Here is a 26,961-nt window from a genome sequence, read left to right as displayed (position 1 = left end):
AGACAAAGGGTTCCTATTTTTTATGTGTGATTCAATTTGATTCCAATTCATTTGTGTATTTTTCAATTACAGTATTATGTCCATTTTGCTTACATGCCTCAGCTAATGCTGTTAATTATAAAGGGGACTTTCTAACTTTGTACATTACAAAAATATTAATATCACAAATTTTATTTTATCATTAAGTTTAGTTAGTCATCATTTTGGTTACATTTGAGCTTTTTATAAATGTACAATGATGTCAATACATCAAATGTCGGCAAAAATAAATGCATTTGGAAACACTTTTTGGCAAGAAAAATGGGACTTAATGCAGAAAATGTATTGTCACATTACAGAAATTACATCTGTCATTCACCAGTTATCAACAAGTGACTGGAGAAAAATGGATGGCCAGCAGCCACCCTTTGAAATGAATGGAATTGCAGTAGCCTTCCATCAGGGTAAGAATGGGGATCCAGTGCACCGTAAACCTGTGGCACAATGTGCGCCAAGGAATTACGGTGTGCAATTTCATTGGCTCCTGCTACATTAGGCAGTCTGATATTATGGCGCATCAGTTCCTTTTATAAAAGCTGTGCACACATCTATGGATGGATGTATTACTATCCCTGAAAGTTTCCCCCACTACTCTGTACTCAACATCAGGACCAATGAAGTGGCTCAGCATTTCAAATCTTTAGCGATAAATCAATACTTGTGTGGATGAACTCATCACGCACACTATTTTATCGGTAAAAGGCCAATTGGATGGAAATGAGCAGGGGAGAGCAAATTTGCAAAAACAATTTTATAACAGAACCATGCAAAAAGTGAATGGAAACTTGGCTATTGATAATTTAGAGGCAGACAAAAACTGTACTGCCTCTAAGAATACAGGCAGTTCAGTGAGCACACAGAAGAATTTCGGTTGAGTGCACATTAATGCGATTGGAGTCACACGGCTTCTTTACAACATCCATGCTATGTGTGATTATAATTAAATATTTATTTTTATTTTTATATTATTTTTGGTAAGACAACTGACTGTTAAAAACAGAAAGAGCATTAAAAGAGACAATATTCAATTACAAATGGATTGTGTTGGTCTCATCTTTAGACACATTACACAAAACGAGTCAAACCAAACTTTTACCCTCAGCGTGCTGTGAAACAATCCATTGCTAAACTTCTTTGCCAATATACTCGTCAGTCACTGGTGTGTGAAATCTGAACATTTACCAGCCAGTGGCTAATCACAGGCATTTATAGTGGCTTAGTGCAAAATTAGGTTGCAAATGTGAGTGATTTACTTGCATTGTACAGGGTTGTGTGAATAGTCAAATATTGATGGGATTTTAAGGATCGATCTTGGGATCGTTCAAATGAAGATTCATCAGAAAGTCAGTATTGTTACCCAGCAATACTTGTAACCATTACATTAAAGCCAGCCTGTGATGGCATAAAGGTGCCGAGTTAAATTACTTGGCTTGTTAAATATGTTCTTAAAACGAGGAGTTACCTCATTAGTTGCGCAAGTCAGTGGTCATGTGGCCCTGCCAAGCACCAGCTCCAGCACCAGAATGCTTTTGGTGAAACTGGCTAAATGAGACCTTGTGGATTCAATAAATTTGGCTGTAATGAGCTCTCACCTCGAACAGCGTAGCCATCTTTAACTGACGCAGGGAAAGGAGGCAGGTTGTCTTTGGCATAGACGTCCTGAGCCAGAACTCGACCCATTCCATCTATAAACATACAAAAGGGAGACAAGTTAAAAAAAAGTTATTTGACTGTAGAAGAAGCTCAAAAAGAAAGCACAATGGAAGTTTGCTTCTATGTAGGTGTAAAAAAGGGGGACATGTGTTGGGACTCAGAGTCCCTGAGTCAGACAGGCAAAAGCTGTGTGAGACAGCAAATGCATGCATGCAGCCACACTGATAAGAGCATGAACGGAGGGATGGAGGAATGAGAGAAACAAGGGAGGAGATGGTGCAGACAGAGGACTCCGAATGAAGAGTTAGAAAGGTGGATGAGTGTGTGTGCCCTGAAACACAGATGTGCCATTTCCTCTGAGCACCAAAAACACACTAATGTGCACACACACTTAGACGCACAAAGCCAGGGATCTCCAGAGGGAGCAACAAGCTCCCACCCACACATGAAAATAAGAAGAGAAAAGAGAGATGACAGAGAGAGAGAGAGAGAGAGAGAGAAGGCAAGGAATAAAGAACTGGGGAGAGCCAGAAAGAAAGACATAGAGAGAAAAAGAGAGCAAGAGAGTGCAAAGGCACTCTTGAAGAGATAAAGACTGCAAATAAGAAAGGGAGAGCGAGCTGATGCTAATGAGACCTCTCCTCGGTTGGAGGCTGATTAGAAAAGTCTTATTTCTCTAAAACAGCACATCTGACGAAGCTCTAAATATAGGGCTTGTCTGGATTGGGAGATCAAACAGATGGGTACGGTGTTATCTACACACAGAGATGAGTACACAACCTCGCATCACTGAGAGCGCTGACAACCCAGTCACCGTGAAACTGCAATGATTCCCTGCAGCTACAATACAATGAGCCCAGATCTACTCAGAACAGCCGATCACATATTCAGATGCTGGGCCCACAAATAGACCAAGTGTAAGCCTGAAGTCCAAATTCACTATTTCAAAAGCAAATCCCACATCTACAAAAATAAAAGAGCCGCAAGGACATGTTTTGTGATAAAACTGCTAGACGGAGCAAAATGGAATTGAACAGGTGCGCATAAAAGGCACATTAACTCCCATACTAAAAAGCTTCTATAACACTGAATACACTTGTTCATCTGTAAATAGGCTGTAACGCCTTCAGATTCATTTGATTGGTCCATTATTTTAAAACTGACATTGATCTGCTGTGCTGCAAGTTTGACGGTGAACGGTTGAACTATTTTTAACTTGACATGGTGTCTTAAAGGCGCTGCATTCATGGCAGACTTTAAAAGGATAATTCACCCAAAAATGAAAATTCTCTCATCATTTACTCACCCTCATGCAATCCCAGATGTGTATGACTTTCTTTCTTCTACTGAACACAAACACAGATAATTTGAAGGATGTATGAGGTATTTTTTTCCATCTAAAGTCAATGGGGTCCAAAACTTTCAAGCTCCAAAAAGGACATAAAGGCAGATTACAAGTAAAGCATACAACTTAAGTGGTTTAATCCACGTCTTCAGCAGCCATTGCTTTGGGTGAGAAATGGACCACAATTTAAGTCCTTATTCACTATAATTCTTGACATCTAGCCTGATTTGAACAGTGCAGGCTTCAAGATGGTGATGCTTTGACACAGCACATTATTGGCAGGTCCTCAATCCCAGTATCATTATGCATAAATAAAACGTTGCATTTTCATATTCTAGTGTTTATCATCAACCATTTGGTGACCACGTTACAAAGTATGCCAAAAAACCCTGCAAATATAATTTTGACTTACCTTTGCATTTTTTTAATCCCCTTTTATCTGCCCAATTTGGAATGCCCAATTCCCACTATTTGCAAGGTCCTCGTGATGGCACGGTTATTCCCCTCAATCCGGTGGTAGAGGACAAGTCTCAGTTGCTTCTGCTTCTGAGACAGTCAATCTGCGTATCTTATCACGAGACTCACAGCATGTGGAGGCTCATGCAACTTTCCGCGATCCACGCACAATTTACCACATGCCCCATTGAGAGCGAGAACCCCTAATCGCGACTACGGGGAGGTTACCACATGTGACTCTACCCTCCCTAGCAACCGGGCCAATTTGGTGGCTTAGGAGACCTGGCTGGAGTCACTCAGCACACCCTGGATTTGAACTCTTGACTTTAGGGGTGGTAGTCAGCGTCAAAACTCGCTGAGCTACCCAGGCCCCTGATTTTTGCTTTTTTTAAAGAAAAGTAGGTACGAGTCAAAATAATTTTTCTGGTAATGAATGTTAACATTATTATGCCACAAATGCTGTCGATTGATCAAAGTAAGTCATATAACTTTGAGATGGCATGAGGGAGAGTACATGCTGAGAGAATTATCATTTTGGGTGGACTATACCTTTATTTAGAAAAAGACAGCATTATAGAAGAGAATCTCATGTATAATTAATCATAGGCTTTGTTCACACAGTACACAAATCTGATTTGGTTTTTAGATATTAAACTTATATTTTAAACTTCTGATCGGTTCGTTCCGACAGTGTGGTCAATATCAGGCATATCTACATCAGTTGCTAAAGTCCACATGACTTCCAAAAGATTCCTTCTACAACAACTGAATCAGTGTAGAAAGAGAGGATGGAAATACCATGACATCTCACCGTAGTGCTGAATTCGAGGTGTATGAGAGAACACAAGTGACAGAGGCCTTTGTTTTATTCACTTTTCAATAATCACTACATAGTGAATTTCACGCAGTATGTAAAATTAGCAGCTCCAGACTATATTGCGCACTTTGCATGATGACACATCGTAAATGATGAAACATAAACTGTGTGAAACAGGAATAAGGTTTTCTGATTGAGACACATTTAAAAATAGCAATCTAGCATGGCCTGTCATCCCTTTTTTATTTAATAGATTTGTATTTATAATAGATGCAAACATCCTGATTATCATCCATTACATATAAAAGGAATGTTCATATTCCTATAAGGAATGATTACCTATACACCAACATTCAACAAAACACAGTAACAACCTCAGCTTCCAATAAATGGCCCATCTTTTCCAAGGTCCATTTATAAATCGTTACATTCATTTTATTAGCCAGCATGACAGGGAGACGTTTTTAAACATACACCTCGCTCATAACTTACACCCATCTTGGTGTGTGAACATCGCTATTTAAAAAATTTATGAAAGACATTAGTTGGCGGGGTGAGAATATTTCCTCTATTTCCTCTGCTCTGGACCTGGTGTCCTTGTGCTTGGGCTGAGCTGAAAATCCATCACTTTTATCTGTCAGAGAACAGTAAGGCTCGATTTAGGTAACTGATGGCTTGAAGGTGCAATGTTTGAGGTACTGGTGTTTTTATGAAAAGCGGTGACACATGGAAAGTATGTTTTTTGAATGTCTGTTGGGGTTAAGTGAACATTTAAAAATAAAATGTTGGCACACAGACAGTCTGCGTCTGTGTGACTTGTCTGCATATGCGCCTGCTGTTGATTGTACTAAAGAGTTTCACAAAGCAGTCACAGCGCACATGCAGTGAATGTGTTTGTATAGGATTGCAGTCAAGGGTATACTTTGTAAGCAAGAGTGCTCGACAGTGCATGACAGACATGACAGCATGTGGAAAACCAAAGTATACCCTTCCATTAAGAAATGTAACTTATTGTCCCTAAATCAGCCTAATCATAAAGGGCTTCCTTCAGACCAACTAAGTGGAAATATTGTCACACTCCCCAACAACCATTGGATTTTGAAAACTTTATCAAGTTTTGTTTGATGAGTTTGCTGGTTTTCATAGCAGTGGTCATGGGCAAATGATAAGGAATACAAAATGACAATATAGCTCTCCCATTCTAGGCCATTATCCACTGAAAAACCAAAGAAGAGTTGAGCTGAACATGGGACATGATTTCATTATTTGATTCAGTGGAAGAAGCTAAAAGGTTGCAAAAGATAACAGTGAAACGCTTTTGTTTCTTATGTCGTGGAACATAAGATAAGAGCATCCAAAATCAAAGTATGTTGAAAATAGTTTGTCAAAGGTGCTCAAATGGCATACTATTTCAAGCAGATTGTCAAAGGATGGAATTGTGCATGCTATGAAAGATAATTGGTTTGCAATGATTCTCATATTGGGTTACTCAAAGGTATGTGATTTACCATTCCCAACATAGTTATCTACTACTTTTAGTGCATAATTGGAAATTACGGTACAGCAAATTATGATTCAGCCATGCTAATATTACTCCTTAAAGGAATGTTCCTGGTTCGATACAAGTTAAGATCAATCGACAGCAATTTGTGGCCCCTCCTTTTCTTAAAAAAATAACCTGGGTAACAGTGAGCCACTTACAATGGAAGTGAATGGGGGGGGTCAATGCCACAAGTCATAAACAGTATACATGTAAACAATACTTTAGTGTGATAAAATCACTTACTAACCTTTTCTGTGTAAAGTTACAGCCAATTTTACAACTTTGCTGCCATGACGATGCAATGTCAACAAACACTACAATGACTGTATAAATTACTATTTAAACAACTTTACAGCTCAAATACAAGAGTTTTAACAGAAAAATTAATGCAAGTGTTTTTATACTAATAAATAATAAACTTCAGATTTCTGCCTTAAAATCCTCCAAACATTGGCCACATTCACTTCCATTGTAAGTGCCTTACTGTAACCTAAATTTTTGCTCTTTTTTGAAGAAAAGGTAGAAATACATTTTTGTTATAATCAACACTATGTCACAAATGCTGTTGACTGAGCTTAACTTGTATTGAACTGGAACAGTCCTATAATGTTGACTCACTTCGGAATCGTATACTTCCATAATACAAATTTCTGAATCTAACCATTCATTTTTTGTCTTACTCCACCCTCTCGCAAATAGTTATCAACAACTCTCAATCGCTCCCCACTGGTCTGGAGGTGAAATGACTCTGCAGCATGGATGACAGCAATTCCACAACATTTTCAGGCACAGATGAGCATCAGGCATGCTCGAAGGTGTGCGCCGGATATGAAGGTGCTAGGTAAGGTGCTCACTGACCTGTACAAAGTTTTGGGATATGGGCTGCATTGGCCAGGGCACACCTCTCTGCCTTTACTTCGGGGCCAGTACAGAGAGGAATTTTCCGCCAGCTTGAGCCATTCTGGCGCCAGGTGCCTTTTCGTGCTGGAGGGGCCAATTCACCTATGCGGGGCCCTGCCACACGCATGCCACATTTCACTACAACATGGGCAATCCCAGAATCCCCCAAAACATGGACCGAAATTGATGCCCAGCTCACAGCCTGAGTCTTGGTAGTTTCGCAAAGCCATAACCTTTGACTAAACTGCTTAAGGTCTCGTCCTCGCTGCTGCTTATTGTGGCCAAGAACTGCTCACTAACACAGGAAGAGACCGTCTGACTGATATGTGGGCAGGGTAATCTTAAACTATCCCACAATGATAGACTAGCTGTACAAATAACACATGAAATAATCGTGGAAAATGTGTTTAAACATTTTAATCAGAATGATTGTAATGATTATTTTAGTCATCATTCAGCAAACCAATTGGGCTCATGGAAAATCGGTTAACTGGAATTTTGCTAGAACTGGCAAGTTGGGACAGCGCTTGCCATTTTTGTGTGTAATATGCATCAGACGGTCTGCGAACCTGTGGGCGGACTAATGCTGAGACTAGCAAGTGGTAGAGGTCTGCAAACCGACCCGAGCCCAATGGGCCCTGAAAACCCGTCGGGTTTCCGGAAAGATTTGGTTCAGTTTTTCAAGTAAGACTTCGGGTTTGGGTCTGGTTCAGGTTTGTAACTAATGAAACAATAAATCAGCCTACCTAACTTGTTTGTGCACGTGCTCTTACTCACAGACATGGGGGGAATGGACGTGTGACAGCCACATGGTGAGTGGAGCTGAGCAGGTGTTTTCAATTAATTCCAATTGTAGCCGAGCGCCACGCTCAAGAGAGGAATTGACAGCAGAGCGAAGCAAGCATTGAGAATGGCAGAGAGCGTTTAAGAGTTCAAGAAATGCTCAGCTGAGGAGCAAAAAATGCCAACTGCAAACAGACTTCAAAAGATGATTGCACGCATTCATTGTGGCAATACTGTGGCTGGGTAAGCAAAAGTGTATGAAATCATTGCTGTTTATTTACATCGTGCATTCAGATATGAAGCTGACATCTTTCCAACTGTAATCATGCATATTTAAGATGTTATTATTGCAACTGAACATCCCAAATTGATAGACTGCTGGCATTGTGAGCAATTGTGAGTGGAATTGTTCTGCTCCAATGAACACGTACGTACATTAGGGGCTGTCCAAACAGAATGCATTTTTCATGTCAGCGCTGTTTGTTCAATTGTTCTGTTTTTCCAAATGTCCTTCATGAGCACACACTGGACGGATGACTTTGACCATTAAACAGAGTCTCACGCAGTACCACCATATTGTTTAGGTATATTGACATTCTGAAGAAGTTCAGTGTTATGTTTACTGCCGGTGTACTGTTACTATACTGTTACGAATGTTGTCTACAATGCTTACATATATCCAATTATTTTGAGAAGAAAATAATAGGATATTATTAGTCGGGTTTGGACTTAAAATTTGACAGTACCGGTCAGGTCGAGCCGGGTCAGGTCAAACAGTCTCGGGTACGGGTCGGGTTCAGGCCTCATTTTAAGGCCCGTGCAGATCTCTAGCGAGTGGTGGCGGAATTCATATACACATGCAAGGGTGGCTGCTTTGTGTTAGCGATGGCTGTGAAAATAACAGAAGAGCCACCAAAAACAAATACATAGGCTTTTAAAACTAAACAGACAGCAGAGGAACAGTTTTCAGTGCACCAACCATAAAGTAAATAAAAACTTGGGGTATAATCTAGCTCGTGGGACCTGAAAAAAATATTCAGATTGAAAGCTTTAACACTTGGACTTGGAGGTAGCCACATGGCATAGCTGGGTGGAAACTATCCACAGGAAATGTCTTCATATAAGAATATGTCAGTGAGTAGAGTGACAGTATTTCTTCTCCCTGCTCGAAGCATTCTGTAATCACTCCACTCCAGGTTTTCCACTCCATGCTCCCTCACTCCAAGTTCGCTCAATAGCATAAATTACCATTACCATTCCACTGTAAAGTTCTATTAATTTGTGACGTATTGTGCATGTTTTTTTTTTCCACACATGCAAAAAGAACACTTAATTATTGTTTTTCTCGTCAGGTCTTTCCACAACAAATCTCTGTTCTTGCCAAATTTCATCTTTTCTTTTTTTTCATTCTAAATGCAATAGTCTAGTAACACAATGTGAATTCTTGCTGACTTATTATTGCATTATGGTCTGTTGTGTTATGCTCATGATAGAGTGGTATCGGAACTATCTTGGAGTGAGAGAAAAAACTCTGACGCTCTGTCTTTCGAGACAATGCTTCTTTCTCGCTGCAATATCATGCGGCTCCTCTTCCACTCCGTATCACTCGCATACTCTGTTTCAGATAACAGCAAATGGCATCAAAGCTTCAGAGGAGGTCAGCGATTTGAATACAACAGAGGACTGGTGAATGGACAGGAGTGACAAGATTAAAGCTGGAAGGATGAGAGATGTTGGGAAAGAAAGACAGAACAGATGTGTGACAGATGAGGAGCTACAGGCATGAGAGATGAAAAAGCAAGAGCAATGGTGAAAGCCTGAAAAGTATCGAGAGCATGGTGACTATATGCCTTCAGCTCTTGCTGGCCTATATACAGTACAATAGACAATGAGAAAATACATTCGGCAAGGGACAGCACTTCACGTTGAGGCCTATTCACAGTTTGTGATTAATTGTCAGAATGTGTCTGAACTTTCAACACAAAAAAAAACATGTTTTCAAAAAGCATGACAAGATTTTAAAAATAATTAATGCATCTGTATGAACTCCTTAATACTGCAATGATATGTCATGTTTTATTCTGCGGTTAGGTCAATTGTTTAATTGTCTGAATGCCAAAATACATCCAATGACATTCACATAAAAGTAATGTCTTATGATCCACACTATTAATTTACTGGAGAGTTGTATCTGCATTTTTTTAAACATTAGTATTAACAGCAGTAAATGAACACTAAATACATACAAAGAATAATTTAGACCAAAATATCAATATTCTAACTTCTTCAGAACGCTCTTTGAAATTTTTGTTTAAAGGGTCATGACATGAGGAACAAAATTTTCCTTGATATTTTAACATATAACAGGTCATTGTGCTAGAAAAACATACTGTAAGTTTCAGAACTCAAAACTTCCCCCTCACTGCAAAAAGAGCAATTATTGTATCCAAGCTGCCAAAATGACTCTTTCTCTACTTCCTCCACATTGTGATGTCACACTGTGGTAGACAATTGCATCTGACTGCCTCCCCAACAACACATCAACACCTACTTTACATTGACCTTTCTGGCAAGGAGCGCGCAGGTCAGTCAAGAGCAGAGAATCATAACAGTGGGCATTTTCTGTCAGGTCTTAAAGGAGAAACAGCACCAAACCAGAGAATTTCTGACAGAGGATCAGAATGAGGGTGGAAATAGTTTTTCAAATATAGTATATGATAGTTTGCTGTGAATTATTATTATTATTATTTTTTTTTACAAATATTATAAGTAAACCTCAAGGAACATATTAAGATAATTTAAAATAGACATGTCATGACCTCTTTTAAACATGGGCCACTTGCTCATGGTTTTTAAAGTCATAAACATTATTCGTATTAACAAAGTATTCTTGTTAATGATTGATTGTTAATTCTAATGGCAATCAACTATGAAACATTCTCAAAATGAACATCCCTAATCCAACCCTTTTCTAGATTTTTTCCATGACTCGATATGAATTTTTGTTTTTTCACTACCATGACGTTTTGTCACACCAGACATGGTGTGAATAGGCCTTTGCTCTATTTTATAAAGTTTTGTATGCGCAACAAGGGTCTTACCTCTGTAGTTGATGATTTCCATACCCAGGACAGGAGTCATCTCCAGCACAGTGATGAAGGCCTTGTCCATAGAGGTGAGGGGGAAAGGGGACATGCGGTGTCTCCGAGCTACCTTGGTGATGTCCACTGCACTGTGACCTGAGACCAAGATTAAAAGTTGGCACATGTTCAAACATGCACACGCATACATAACATCACTAATAATGCATGTTGTTCACCCACTTGCTCTCAAGATGTTCTCCTTGCTGCTGCATCGTGACTGTACCTACAGATAGATAGACAGAGAGGGAATGAGAGGGAATGAGGGGGAGAGAGAGAGAGAGAGATAAGGGAATTGGAAAAAAGAAAGACAGAGAGAGGGATGGAGAGAGTTAGAGCACAAAAGGAGCCCCATCCTACGTCCAGGAGTGTTTGCATTCCACTGACAGGATTTGTTTTGTTAAGAATGATCATCTGCACATTCAGACAAAGCAACCAAAAGAAACTAGCTACAAATAAAACAAACTGAAAACAACATTTCAGTCCTACTGCCATTATTATCATTATCATGACAGTCTTGACATAATGTCGACTGGAGTATGTGAAGTTCTGCGCTGTATTCTAGTACCCAGAAATTTATAAAATCTTATATAGCTGACATTAAAGTTAACATGAAATAGCAGTTACAACAAATTGTAATGAATTTAAATCTGAATATTTAATATAAAAAATAAATAGATTTGGCTACTGGTTGACAATATTTTCATTGCGTGCATGGAAATGGTGGCATCCGAAAAGGTATATTGCTTCAGAGGCAGAGCAAGTTATTACATTTTGATGAAAAATTATGAAGACATTTATTTTTAGAATACATATACATAACATGCACAGATGATTCGTCCACAGTAAAGCCCAAAACTTGTATTAAGAAATTAAATAAGATCATTTTGATTTCATGTTGACTTTAACAGCTAGGAGCCCCATGAGACCAAACTAAATTAAAGATCTCCCTCCAATCCCACTTTCTTTTCACCCCTTTTAAGTAGAATTCATTTAAAAAAGACCTATGTATGTTTTCGATAATAATAATAATAGCAAATTGTATTATACACTCAGCTGTAACTGTCGAATCTACCAGTACAAAGTATTATAAAGTATGGAGTTCCCTTAGGCCAAGAGTAATGGTATGAGAGGGCAATCAAATTCCATGCAAACAATACACATAAACTTGTGGCAATAATGATATAGAGGTTTATAGATTACAGAAGTGTTTGAATTAGTGCATGAAAACTTTATAAACAGCCCTTCATGTGTCCTTTGTGCTGAGAAGCAATGCCCCTGGCCTATAGGGGGAGACACACAAGCAAGTCCCAAATCCTTTCTACTCACGATCCAGTTACAACAGACTAGCACCAACACGACAAATCAATGATCGACACAGAGCAGAAAGAAAGAGCAAGATTAAAATAATGATAGAAGAAGAGGGAGTAGAAGAGATAGAAAGAAAAAGAGGAAAAAATTGGAAAATGAAAAATGAAGAGGGAGAGGAAAGGGAAGTGTTAGAGGGGGAAAAGAAGAAGAAAAAGGAAGAGCAACTAAAAGGGGAAAAGGAAGAGAATTAGGAAAGTGGAAAAGAAAGAGGAAAAGAAAATGGAAAGGGAAAGAAAGAGATAGTTGGAAAGGAAGAGAAAGGAGGAAAAAGGAAGAAGAAAAGGAAGGGAAAATGAAGAGGCCATTTAAAGAGGAAGTGGAAGTGAAAGAGAAAAAGGAAAATAGGACAAGAGAAATGGATAGCAGATTTAGAGAGAGAGAGAGAGGAAAAGGATGTAGAAGAAAAAGAGGAAGAGGAAAAGAAAGATGAAAAGGTAAAGGCGGAGGAAGAGGAAAGGAAGAGAAAGAGGATAGGAAAAGGAAAAGGGAACAGAATAGCAGATTTAGAAATAGGACGTAGAAGAGAAAGAGGAAGAAGTGGGAGAGGAAGAGGAAAATGAAGAGAAAGAGGATAGGAAATGGAAGAGGACAAAACAAGGAAGAGGAAGAAGAAAGGAAGAGGAAAAGGACAAGGAAAAAGGAAGAGGAAGAAAAACAGTAGATGAGGTGCAGCTCACATACAGCAAACAGCAAAAAACACTGCATCTAAATGGAGATAAAAACTTAAAGAACAGAAAAAAGGAAAGAAAGAAACAATAATAAGATCTAAGAAACAGAACTCAATGTCCACAAGAGACTCCAACACACCAAACGGCTAATAAAAAAAAAAAAGAGTGTTAGATTGAGCGACGTCTACAGACAAGAAAATGAGAGAGAAGGAAAGAGAAGAGTGTAAAGCAAGGAGTTTGGACTCCTGACGCAAAGCAGAGTTTGCGGATGGAAGCAGCTCCTTTTTTTGCGTGGGTTGGGAATAGTTACTCGCGAATCGAAGGTCCTATGTCCCCGGCGATCATCTTTGAGCCCCTCCAGCCTAGAGTGGAGCTTTAGCAATGAACAGAAACAAAAGGGTTTACAACAGACAGAGCAAAGAAGAAGCTTTGGGAGACCCCAAAAAAAAGAAATCGTTTTAAAGTCTCTTTAAGACAGCAGTCGCTCAGTTTACAAAAAAAACAAAACAGAGATGAATAAATGAGCATTGACAGGTAAAGCAATCTGATTGGACGGTCATTCAGTTGTGTGCTAATAAAGGAAGGGGCATTATGCCAGCCAGCCAGGAAGTTAGCACAGGTAAGCGAGGAAGAGGGGTGCAGTGAGGCACAAATATCACTCAGCACAGTTAGCAAAATCACACAACACATACTGCACTTCTGGTCCAGTAAACTTAAAAGACACCTGATAAAGATATTACATATCAACTAGAGTGCCCATGGTGTTTTGTGGGCTCAAAGTGTTAATGGCCACCAGAGAATGTAAAAGTTTATATTATATTGTGTTATTACGAGGTCTGAGGGGATTGTGTATGTGAGTGTGTGCACAGGTGTGGGAGATTTCTGCCATGAAAGACCAAGGATGGACAGATGTGTAAATGAATGAATGAATGGATGACGATGAGGATGACATAATAATTGCTGATAAACAGCACACAAATATATTAGATCTACCTAATTTGATATTCCAACTATTTCAATTTGTTTTGTTGTTTTTTCCTCAAAAGCACAAAACGCATTGAAACTGAATATATAAAATCTTGAAAATATATGATATGATAAATGATATGATATAATCTAATGTAAGATTATTCACGTTAACTACAAAAAATAAAATTAAAATAAACAACATGAGATTAATTTTGATTATTTTAATCTATTGACTGTCATAAAATAAATATATTTGTCTCTCAAAATAATATATTTGTTTATTTGATGGAGTAAGGGAGTTGTACAAGACTTATTTCCTAAACTAAAAATACAAATGTAGCCCCTAAGTTAGACCTTTCATAGATTTCTGTTATATATATAATGTGCATTTATCTTCAGAGGAGCAAAATATTAAAGCCAATTTAAATATGATTCTTCATGTATGCACTTAAACCCATGTGTACATGGGAAAAAACACACACACATTAGGCTGGTAAATCTTTCTACACTCAACACAAAAACAATGAATAATACACCCATAATAGCACAAACTTACAAACACATACAAACACAAACAGATCTAAGAGTGGTATTATCCTGTTAACTCTGAATTAACAAGAACATTTATACAACCATGGCACAACCGCAGCTTTTCATTCTCATCTCTCCTCGTATTTGTACGTCTAACCTCCCTTCATCAAACAACAAACAGCATGAGCTCAGAGTGAAGATGAGATGTAACAAATGATCACAGGAGGGGTTGAAGGAATGGACAGAGGCAATGAAAGAAGAGGCTTCACGTCTCTTTAAATCAGAGCCGGACCAAAGGACTCAGTGGACTGAAAACACATGCTCACAAACAGACATGTCCTCACACACACACACTCAAAAGGGTGATGTGTCAGCATATAGGCAGATGAGAGTTAAACCCTGGCCAGTGAAATGAAGATGGAGTAAAGGGTGAATAGTAATGAGGAATGAATAATTAACAAGTGAGTGTCAGGCCCAATGAGAGGAACTCCGCTCTGTGATTAACAAATCAGAAATGATTGATAAGACAGTGTAGGAAAGAACAGCTGAAATGCTTGTGAGCCATTTCATTAGCTCGGAAGAAAGAGGGATGAAAGAGAGAGAGAAAGAAAGAAAGGCTCTGTTCCAAAATCTAGTGAGCTGCCTACCTAGAGCATTTTAGGCATCATATGCACATTTCAGAAGAGAGGGCTGTTTCAAAAGACAGCCAACATAAGTGTGCTGTCTTCTAAAATTCCTTTTGTTATTAATGGACAATGACAATTATGCTTCGAAAAGATGGCAATGCCCGAATTCGAACATTCATTCAAGATGGCAGACAAGTTAGGAGAAATGTTGATTATAAATATAAATAATGATTGTATTTTACATTAGTAGTAGTGGTAGTTAAACACATCAATCATATGTCAATAATAAAGTTCAATCAAATTTGAAAAATTTACAAAATCACCAAATATTAGTGTGATGTACTTTTATGCTTTAAACTTAGAGTATTGCACTGTTAGCTTAGCATTAGCCTAGCAACATGCTAACATATATATTACTTTAATACATTATTTTAATTATTGTTATTATTATTAATATTTTTTTAGGCTATAAATTCAATATGAAAAAGAATTAATAATAATAATCAATCGCATACAATTTTTAATAAATTACTAAATATTTGTGCGCAATGTATTTTCTGCTTATTAGAATGTTGCACTATTAGCTTAGCAACATGCTAACATATCAATTATTATTATTATTATTATTATATAGACTATGAAATCAATATGGAAAAGAATTAAAGTGGACTAAATTACCCAATATTTGTCTGCTATATATTTTTATACTTAATAGACATTTTAGCTTAGCAACATCCAAACATATACATTATTGTTTTATATTTGTATTATTATTATTATTATTATATATGCTTTAAAAGCAATATGGAAAAGCAATATAAATAAAGTTCCGTAAAATAAAAAAACTGACATAATTACCAATATGTGTGTGCTATGTATGTTTATGCATATTAGAGTCTCTCATTATTAGCTTAGCAGTACGCTAACATCAAACACTATTAAAGTAAACTTTGAGTAAAGTCTCCTGTGCGTTTCATGTGAGATTCAAGTGCGGATCATTTGCTGCCAATAAAGAGCATTCCGAATCAATAACTTATGAGGTTCAATGTCAGTTAGTGTGTAGCCTTAAAAGGCAGTAGATAATAATAAAAAAAAAGTTCACTAGGATTTAGAACAGGGTTACTGTACAAAGAGAGAGAAAGAGAGATTGTATAAGACAAGACATTAACAAACCAAACTGTCTTAACTCTACACCAATAGACTGTGGGCCATGTGCAACACTCTGAGGGAAGAAACTAGTGCATGGTTGTGTGTGATTGACTGAGTGCTGGTTTATGTGAAGGTTAGGGGAGAAAGGGAATATCCGTTTACCTGGTCCAAGGTAGAGTACCTTGACTTGAGCGTGATGACTTCATCCAGGTGAGCCCTGAACTCTCTCCGTGAGGCCTGGAGGAAGCCACAGGACAGTAACTCACCTGATACAGCCATCAGCACACAAACACAATTAATAACATACACTATCACAGACACATACACGAACACACACTTCTATCTAAAGATCAGCTAACACTGACATGAAAAATGTGAGGGGGAACCAAGCAAAACCTAATGACAGCAAAATACTCCCACTACTACTACCCAACTAAAGAGGAGCAAAGCAGCTGCAGAGCGTTTCTGAGTGTTACGCTGATCTTTCAGCCGATTTCAAAGAACAAAAGGAGGTTTGAGTGGATAATGAGCATTCGTAATTGTATTAAAGCTAATTTCTGTAACCTTTCAACTTTGGGAAATTGGAAGTGTTGCACAAAGTAAATTTTAATGACAGATAACAAACTTAATGCTAGGGGATACTTGTTTTTTTTCTCATGCTGTTGTGTCTTGGGTACGGTTGAGCGCTCTGATGTACAGTCAGTGCCAGAAGCATGCAAAGATGCCGTGCACAGATGAAGACTGTCTAGAAAAACTGGACAGCAATGTATTGTATTGATGATGAATTTTGCATTATGCACACTGTGCAGAGATGTAACGGCATGAGGAAAATCGAAGTATACTTTGCTCATTAGTCTTGAGGGTCAAGTGTATTTGAGTTATGGTGGTTAAAGCTGCTGTAAGAGATGTTTCCAATCTTGCTAACTTTCGTCAGTCTTAGCCACTGAATTAGACCAAGGTCCATTCTTTTAACGAGACACTCTCTCCAAAATCCCACCCTCCAAAGATATGTCAACCTACCAGATGTCAGCAAACCAGAACAAACAAAATGACCAACAGGCAGAGATGCACCTCAAAGTTTTTGATTGGTTAATATGTACAAACCGCAGTCATATTTTTATTATTATGACATATTATTATTATTATTGTTGTTTACTGAGCCCAGGGCTGTCACTGAGACCACAGGAAACCTATTTTTGTGTATTTTGATGTCAGATCTCTTACAGCAGCTTCAATGAAATAATTATGTGTAAACTATTAAACATTCCAATATTAATTTTTATCTACACAATTATCTTATTTATGGTTTTTTGTCACTTATTTAGGACAAAAAAAGCTCAAAATTCATAAGAAAAAGATTTTTGAAGGCATCAATTGATGAATTACACACCAACAAACATACACAAAGCAAACTATGAGATAAAAGAGAATAAGAGGCCAATTTGGGGGGTAAATAAATGGGACCGTTGATGAAGCAGAATTGCTGCACTGGAATGAGTTGTGCACGTGTGAGGCGTGCGAGCAATGATTGGCCAAGTCCCTGAGAAGGGTGTGGTTAGTCGCAGGGTGATGGGCAGAGCTGTGTAAAACATGCTGTACCTCTGTGACACTATAAGTGGATGAGCAGGAGATGAGCCGGGCCTGGTGCAGGGAGAGAGGGAACAGGGAAGAGGAGGGTTAACTGCAGCCACAAGCTGGGGAAACATACAAACAGCATTCCCGTCATTACACAGGCAACTCTGTAGGGAGAGGACACATTCAAGACACCAGGACACAGCAAGCCACAGCACTGTTAGTTTGACTAGACTCAACTGCACACATTTCCTCCAGACCTCCAGGGAAAGTTTCTCTTCAAACATAAAATAAAACATGCAATAAACCAGTTAATTCCTACATTTCTGTTTTTTAAAGGGATGTGTGATGGAATGTTTCCCTTTAAAAAGGATTTCCTTTGCTCTTTTGAAATAAAAGAGTTCAATCTGCTATGTAGGCATAGTCTAACATTCACAATGCAAAGCTCCCTCCCCAGCCCATTTCTGGAAACTAAGCTGCAAAAATGTCTCTTCACAACCAAAAGCATATTTACATATGACAGCCCACCTTTACATCTCAGCACCTATTTAGAATTCAGCACCTTAGCCCTTCCTGATGAATGACAGTGTGAAATACGCCTGACGTTTTTACATGCAAAAGGGGTTAGCCAATAATGACAGAGGTCATTAACATATAGATGGGGTCCAAACTTAACCGCCAAGTGCCAAATTAGAGTAAAAATGGGCTTTGGCGGGTACATAAAATGTTACGCAAGACATACAAACTGTATACAAAAGAAAACATCTGTCAAAACTATTCTAGCAGCTTATACAATTAAAAGTTATCTAAGATGCCGTAGGTTATAAAAATATTAGGAATGGTCTTCTCCATGTTTTTGCAAAGGGTGCAGTTTCACTGTGGATGGAGACCAGCTCATTTAATGAGTGACACAATGACTTGCGCTGTTTGCCACTAGTATGCAACTAAAAGATCCCACTTTCATCTCAGCATCAGATACGCTCGAGGATCAGAAGTTGCATGCTTTATGTACTTTATTTACTCGTTTTGTCCCTTTCAGATTTCTATAGTTTAATGAACATTTTGCACAATTGACTGTTGATTAATTTGGGTTTTGTTTTTTTAAAGTTTGTTTAGCTGGCTCCAAATAGGCTACAATGGATAGGCATACTTATGAGAAAAAACAGTTGCTGGATTTGCCAATGTCTTAAAGTATGCAAATTCATCAAGCACATCTGTATATTACTTTCTGTTTTCAGGTACTTATGGCATCTGAAAATACTTAAGTAAGTTAAGTTTTCAGTATCTCACTATAACTTTTTGACCTTTTGACTACATTTTGACTGTTCACAGTGAGCAAATACGTCTGGAAAACATTCGCCAGACAATGTGTTTATTTGGTATTATCCATAATGTACGTATTTATTTATAATTTCATTATATCTGTTACATAATATAAAAATATATTAATATTTTAGTATCGACTTAACTAAAAGAAAAAAAAAGGCCAAATCAGGTGTGACAATAAGTTGATTCTTGATCCAGCATACATAGAAGTCTTAAAGGTACAGTACAGTAGCAAAAACAGCCTGTTTTTCTAAGGACCAGTGAGAGGGTGGAAAACTAAATTGTGTGCGCTTTTGATGAAAGAAACATTGAATAATGCTATAATGGACTTCTGGGGAAAAAATAAATGTAACAAAAAGTGAAGAATATGACCACTTTAAAGGTGTAATTTTTTTAACATGTTGTCTGGGACTTATACAAAAATCTAGGGGCCTGGATGCAGCATCATTCAAACGCACTCATTTTTTGTTTCCAATGACACTGTAAAAATTCACTAATCACAGTCAGTTACTATTAATTTAAACCAAGAGTTAAAGAGCCAAATAACAGGGTGGTTACTGAGATTAAGCGAATTCAGCTAGTCATGTGATTCTAACATGGCAACCCCCATTAGGGGACCCTCTCCATGTAAAATAAAACTGATTTATTTTAAATATTATTGGATTTTCCCATCTTTTCTTCCCAATTTCACATGTCCAATTCCCAATGCACTCTAAATCCTCGTGGTGACGTATTGACAGTCTCAATCCGGGTGGCGGATGATGAAACCTGCGCTTTTTACACGTGGCTTGTTGAGCACATTACTATGGAGACCTAGTGCGTGTGGAGACTCACGCTATTCTCCACGGCATCCACGCACAACTCACCACACACCCCACCGAGAGCAAGAACCACATTATAACAACTACGAGGAGGTTACCCCATGTGACTCTACCCACCAAAGCAATTGGGCCAATTGGTTGCTTTGACTGGAGTCACTCAGCACACGCTGGATTCAAACTTATGACTCCAGGTGTGGTAGACAGCATCTTTACTTGCTGAGCTACCCAGGCCCCCAATAAAACGGATTTTTTTTTAAGGTTAATGATTTGACTGAAGTCTTCATCTCATTTTAGTGGTCATGACTATATACATATGTTTGAAAATTACTATTAATTACTTTGGTAGTTAAATTTTTTAATCAGGAACAAAATACTGAGTGCACCTTTAAGCTACAGGATTGCATTGAGATATACAGTAGGGTGTAATGGTCTCTGAATGAGAAGAACTGCATCTTGGGTTGGAACAACGAAAACAGACAAACGCAAATGGACAGAAACACACACACACACACACACACAAACACACACAAACACACACACACACACACATTAATGAAAACATTCAATGCAAAGCAAGTGTCAGATACAATAAGTATCTCTTCCACAAGTGTCACACACCTGTCAAAATCAATGACAGAACCATGTAGTAATCTCCATGGCAACCGCAAGGGCCTGATCTCTCCTTCAGCTGACCTCCAATCTACAATACCCTCCATTTATCAATCAAACCGAGAGAGAAGGTGAGGGTGGGGGCCGGGTTTCCAAAGGACCATCCGGCCACCAATGTCTGTTTATTACGCTTACAGAGAGGGGAGATTGGAAGCCAGGTACACTCTCTCTCTCTCTCTCAAACCAATGCAAATGACTTAAGCATGCGTTTCTAAAAATATTAAAATACTTTCTCCTGTCCCAGTGTAATGTCCAGATATTCAGTAATTCAGTATTGACCTCTCTGTTTAATTACAGTTTTTTCTCTCTCTCTTTTACTCCACGTCTGTCTTTGGCTGAAAGACCCTTCAGGGTGTATCCTTAACCAACTTTACCCCGCTCCTACACACCAGTGAACACAACACACACTCGCCTCAGTGAACACAACACACAGGCTGTCCCTCTAAGCGTACACACAACTCCAGCCAATGAAGCACAGAGCGTGAGCTTCACTCTTAAACTAAACTAAATAAATGCTGTAAAAGCATTTTTCATTGTTAGTTCATTTTAAACAAATGTAAACAAATACAACCTATCATGAAGTGTTACCACTTACTTTTACTGTAATATTCTTATAATGCAAACATTTTCACTTTGTACAAAAGCTTAAAAGCTCCTAAAACCAAGAATGTAAGTAAATATCTACAACTGCCTTACAAATTATTTTAAAATAATTCTCTAATAATCCATCTTTAGTACTGCTGATATGAGCTACCCTGCATTTGAGGCTAAATACTTGATATGTCACACGGGAAGTTGGAAATTTTAAAGTTACTGTATTGAAATATGTTAAATATGTTAAAAATACAACATTAGTGTACTAGGAGTGACACTTAAAAATAAAATCAGTCAATTATCAGTTTATTCATTCAAACAAACAAATCTAACTAAATACAAATTAAAAATGTTTTTAATTGGACAATTTAATAGAAATATTTAAAAATATTTATTTAATTCACATTTTAAAAAGTAGTTTAAATATAACAATAAAATATTATTTTCATAATAATCCATCAAAATATATTTATTATTTAAAATGTATAATAAGTTGATATTGTATTTTTAGTTTATTGTTTTGTTGTTATATTCAACTACAAAAACACAAACTGTTTTAAATGTGTCTATTAAATATGACTATTAATTATAGGGATGTGCATTCATCAATAATTTTGTATTTGAATATTTAAGCTCATAAAAAAAGAATATTCAAATATTCTGTTATTTAATTAATATACTTTTTTGTAAAATTATTTTTCTAATCAAAGGTGGCGTCACCATTAAAAAAAAACAAGCTTGTAATTATGATCAAACCAAGCTTATATCATGTCCTGTGTTTTATATATATATATATTTAAGCTCATGCAAAGCGAAGAAAAAGAAACCGCTAATGAATTCGGCATATAATAGTTATCATGTTTATATTGTATCTCATGTTATGTTTTTGTTGAGAAAAACAAGCATATCCACGTGCTCAGTAAACTATACTCATTTATTCATACCAGTTTAAATGATCGAATGTCCCGTACCTCAGCTAGCAAAGTCTTTCTCGGATGCCATGTTTGTTGTTTACAGAAGCGTTGCGGGGATTACGTTGCTACGGGGGATGCTGCTTTCTGACGAGCTGCACAGATACGAGAGTAAAGTGTACATCGCTTATCCAGTACATTTAAACAGGAGCCCAGCTTTCTCACAGTAAGCCACATTCTCACAATAACCCGCTTTTCTGGTGTCCATCTGAACGTACTGACAGAACCGTTTGCTCAACAAATGTGATCAACTTGTGCCCGCACTCAACAGCGCCACCCAGTGCATTCTGTTATAACTGCCAGTTTTAGTTTGTGTATTCAGGATTTAACATGCATCTCATTATATGCCAGCAAAGCAAAACTTTGCGAAATTCGAATAGTATTTTTACTATTCGAATAATTATTGCAGAACGAGTATTCGAATATTCGACTAATCGTGCACATCCCTAATTAATTAACTGCACGTCCATTTACAATTTGAGATTTATTTATATTTTTATGTTTGAATTAATAAATTGATAATAGATGTCATCAATTTTATTTTTTTAATATCAGTGCTGGTCCTATACAAACATAAAGCAGATGTGCACTTTGTGCAACATGCAAAGAAACACACTTCATGTGCATTACACATACCCAGTAAGTATACAGTGAGCACACATCACCGAGATGTCTGTTAGAGAGTGCATCGCCTGCAAAGCATCAAGCTATTGTATACAAATATCAGATAAAATCTTAAACAGCATATTCAAACACATCCAAAACCAAAAAGTTAGTCCTAAAAATGCCATCTTACAAGATGAAAACAAACAGAGGTCTGGGAGATGTACAGTATCTGTACTATCAATTTGTTTTGGTTAAAGGGCTACAGAAAAAAAGCATTACAGATTTGAATGCACAACACTCAAAAATGAGGTAAAGAGAACTGGAGAACAACTCCCTGTAAGATGTTATGCAGATTGTGTGGGACAGCACCAATGTTACAGTATATCAAACTCCAACTGTACACACATCTGAGCCCTGTCCCATTCAGAAACCCCACACTAACATCTCCTGTACTACATCAGAGCACTGCAGCTGTTATGAAACCACAGTTGCTGCTCCATACGCAACAGATAAGGCAAGAACACACTGAAATCACCCCATTTACAGAGCATCCTGAGCAGGCACAGCTGCCACGGATTCCCTCGGAGTCTGTCTGGAGCCCTACTATTCTACACTCACATCCACACACGCACATCAAAAAAGACACGTGTACAACAAAACAGAGTGATGCATGAGAGAGGAGAAAGCCTATGCTTACCATGCTTTATCCCGATACACAGCAGAATGCTGCCTGCCTCTCATACGTACACTAACACATACAGGCGTACACACACACACACACACACACACACACACACACACACACACACACATACACTACTACACGCATGAAGCTAGAGAGAGTGTAGGAGGAGAGAGAGAGAGAGAGGTGGAGTGAGCCTGGGAAAAAAGAAAGAGTGCAAAGTGGAGGATGAGTACAGATAACTGCTATCTAAATTTGGAGCAAATGCAATAACAGATTTGAGTGATGTACAGTGTAATAGCGTTGACTGTTGTGCTGTCTGTGGGGTGTGTTTGTTAAAGCACAAAGAGGGGGTCAAGCAAAGGATCTTAGTGGGTTGAGAAAAAGAGAGAAAGCAGCCAGACTGATCTCATGAGAGAATCTACGACAGTAAGTTGATTTGTTGTCTAAAATGGGTTGTTTTCCAAATTTCCAAACTGCCCCTAGTGGCAAAAGCTTGGAACAACAGTTGTGCACATGTGCACGTTTGCGCAACACTGTGCAAACGTGAGACATGAGCAAACATTATGCGCAAACAATTTTCGGAAACATTATTCATTAGTAATAAATGTCATTAATATACTCCTAACCATAACAGTACAGACCAAAACAGCATTCTTTTACATATTTGCATACGTAGTATCACGCTTGCTGGAGAAAAGGGGTATAACGTTAAAGGCACAGCTCAGTGAAAATTTTAGGGGCACGAACATTCGCCACATAATGGGACTTGTCCAGAAATTGTTACATTGTATTATTATAATTTTTTTATTTCCTTTTTCCTATATTCGCATAGCTTCATTAGTATTATTTAGCATTATCCCTTATATCTTACTTTGTCAATTACACTTTATACTTTTTGCTTCTGTTTCTTTTTTTAATGTATGTTGGATTGGTTTATATGTACAAAGCTAGGCAGCAGATGCATATGCAATACAAATAGTATTTTTCATGCCAATAAAGCACCTTAAAAATGTGAAAGAGTGGGAAGAGGAGAGCTAGAGAAAATGCATTATTTCCTCTGTCTTTAGCACACAGTGATCTAACAGCCAGGCTGGGTATTATGTAACAGCTGGACGTTCTACAGAGGGAATGCAGTCAGTGTGTGTGTGTGTGTGTGTGTTTGAGCATAGGGAGTGTTCATTTCCCCTGGTTGTCCTATATGAGATGTATTCAATTAAAGTTTCAAGACGTACAGTCTCTACAATTCTTTCCCACCCAGCACAGGTCCAAACAATCAAATGTCCCAAATATTTTTTTCATGATGTGTGTCTATGTAATTAAATAAGCAATGTGCATTTCAAGAACACTCTTTGGAAATTGTCAAGACTGCTGATTTGTCAGTATGGAACTGCAAATTATTAATTTGAATTCATATGTATAAGTGTAGTGCTTTACAAGATGATTTAGCTGTTTTTAATGAATTTATTTATTTACAGAAAACAAACATGTTAAAAGATTAAGAAAAATACTTAGCTTAACAATTAGATTACTAGTGTCTCCTTTAACTTGAGTGTTATCAATCCCTCAGACTGCATTACATGCACATTATTTGGGCAATTGCATAAACAGAAGTAGATACAGTAACTCTAAAAACATGACTACACCATACTGTTGTCATGACATTCAGCACATGTTGTTCATTGTGCACGAGAAACAACAAGCGAATGATACACTAAACTGATTCTGTGGTTCATGGTTTTGATTCCTGTGTAAATGCAAAATGAAACACACATTTTCATTGCAAATATGCTGCTTTAGTTGCTCAATTTCTCAGTGAGGAAACAATTGTTTATATATCATCATCATCATTAACTATTTCAATTCATGATAAATGATTCATGGCTCAGGTGGAACCTAGTTTGGGTCTTGTGGCTGTATCACAGAAACTCTAGATTCCTATCTTTTGCCTCATTAACCAAGGCGTTTAAAGGGGGACCTGTATGCGTATTATTTATCTTTTCAGATGACACTTAAAACTCTGTCAGCTTTTATGGGTGTTTAGATATTTTAATTGGAAACTGATTAAGTCAAAAATACAAATTAAGGAAACCTTTCTTTGCATATTGCTAATCTTTGAACATAATTGCTTAAAAAGAAAACAATAAAAATGACGACCTGAATTCACTTGTCAATTTATTCGGCAGCTCTTTGCACATTTCTGGCCCCTCTGCAGCACCCTGTCTTTTACAAATCCTCAAATAACCACTGACATAATTTTTCAAGCTTGTCAATTGCCAGGTGCCTAATGTCATACAGTAGATGTGTACACAAAAGTTGGACTGGTAAGAATATAGATTTTCCGATGCATCGCAATCTTCTTTTTGATCACGATATTGATTCTTAAATACTAAGATTGATCTTTTTCTCTATGTGCCAACCTTCTATAATGCAAATAAATCACTTGCATGTGCGGCAAAATTTTGCGCTATGCAACTAGGAATCTCTGTGACTTGCCACTGGCTGGTAAACTTTCAGAATTGTCTCACCAGTGATTGACTAGTGTAGTGGTAAAGAACTTATTAGCATCGAGAAACTTTCACTGTGTTTTTCAGTAAAAGTCAGGCTTGTGGAATAATAGATTACTTGTAACAGCATTAGGTAATCAGGACTCAAACATTTGTGAACTGTAATCCATTACAGTTACATAAAAACCCATTGTAATCAGATTAGTTACATTTAAAAAAAACTGGGTTTACTTTTTAGTTTTAATTACTGACAAAAGATATAGTGAGAGATGGTTTAGATGTGCGTTCTCTTCGGGTTCTCTCTCTCATGAGTCACTTGAATCAGGAGCGCCTCCTACTGTCGTATGCGCAAATAACACCTGTCTCACATCAGCACTCCGCTCTCGAGGCAAACAGCTGCTTCATTGCGATGGCCACAGAAGAGCATGCATTATTTTCTCTCATCTTTAAAAGGGAAAAACTAAACAACATTAAAGTTCAGTGGAATTTATGTTTTCTAGCTGAGAAGATGCTCTCATTATCCAAGGACCTAAGAATTTGAAGGTAATAAGAGCCACACAAAAATCACATTAGCTAGGTTAGCTAAAATTAGTTAATATTAAAATGTGTTAAAATGAGTTAGCATTAGCGCTCAAAGAAATCCGTGGCCCTCATCATTTTGCGGGAGCAAGAATAGCTGTCAATACTGACACGATTTGTCGATCATTGCTAGTACGGCATAGAAATCCCCTGGTTTGCATGGTTGCAAATGGAAACTGTACTATATTAGCCAGGACGTCCTGTATTGAAGCTGAAAAAATGACACCTCCTCCAGGTGAATGGTACTTAAATCTTCATAAACATACAAACATAAACATAGAAATCAGCCATAAACTGTTAGCTAGTGATATTTGACTTTGGATCATGAGCAAGCAGAGGAAAGACACTCTCCAGCATTTAATTATGAAAATAATAATGATGATGAAGATGATAACGTGTGATCTAAATATTTTACAAATACACGCTAACTGCAATACACAGTAAAAATCACACTTTGCAGTGTTTTTGAATCTGAGGTGTATCCTGTCAGATTTAGTGTAATATTAACCAAGACACAATGCAGTGCATCTGTTTTGATAATTTCTGCTTTATGATAAATGTTATTTTTCTGTAGCAGACAACAAACTCACCTGATTTCTTTAAAAGTCGTTCTACATTAACACCTCATTTTCTGTTTTCTTGGT

The 26,961-nt window shown here is 37.6% G+C and overlaps 1 protein-coding gene across 11 annotated transcripts in view; it reads right to left on the bottom strand.

Annotated features, from left to right (window-relative positions):
- LOC127662550 (gephyrin-like) overlaps window positions 1–26,961 on the bottom strand; it is a 127,080-nt gene that overhangs the window by 23,719 nt on the left and 76,400 nt on the right. For 4 of the 11 annotated variants that reach the window (XM_052153776.1, XM_052153779.1, XM_052153781.1 and 1 more), the window contains 6 exons: window positions 17,590–17,631; window positions 16,153–16,227; window positions 13,026–13,088; window positions 10,860–10,902; window positions 10,638–10,775; window positions 1,632–1,724 (listed from right to left, as the gene is read on the bottom strand). In XM_052153776.1, the coding sequence (XP_052009736.1) occupies window positions 1,632–1,724; window positions 10,638–10,775; window positions 10,860–10,902; window positions 13,026–13,088; window positions 16,153–16,227; window positions 17,590–17,631 (454 nt within the window). The remainder of the gene's footprint in view (window positions 1–1,631; window positions 1,725–10,637; window positions 10,776–10,859; window positions 10,903–13,025; window positions 13,089–16,152; window positions 16,228–17,589; window positions 17,632–26,961) is intronic. The other 7 variants (XM_052153783.1, XM_052153786.1, XM_052153787.1 and 4 more) reach the window with 5 other exon arrangements.

This window comes from Xyrauchen texanus, chromosome 22, assembly GCF_025860055.1.
Source record: "Xyrauchen texanus isolate HMW12.3.18 chromosome 22, RBS_HiC_50CHRs, whole genome shotgun sequence".
NCBI classification, from domain to species: Eukaryota; Metazoa; Chordata; class Actinopteri; order Cypriniformes; family Catostomidae; genus Xyrauchen; species Xyrauchen texanus.
The sequence above is the reverse complement of the archived record's forward strand: the minus strand, read 5'-3'. Positions and strand labels throughout refer to the sequence as shown.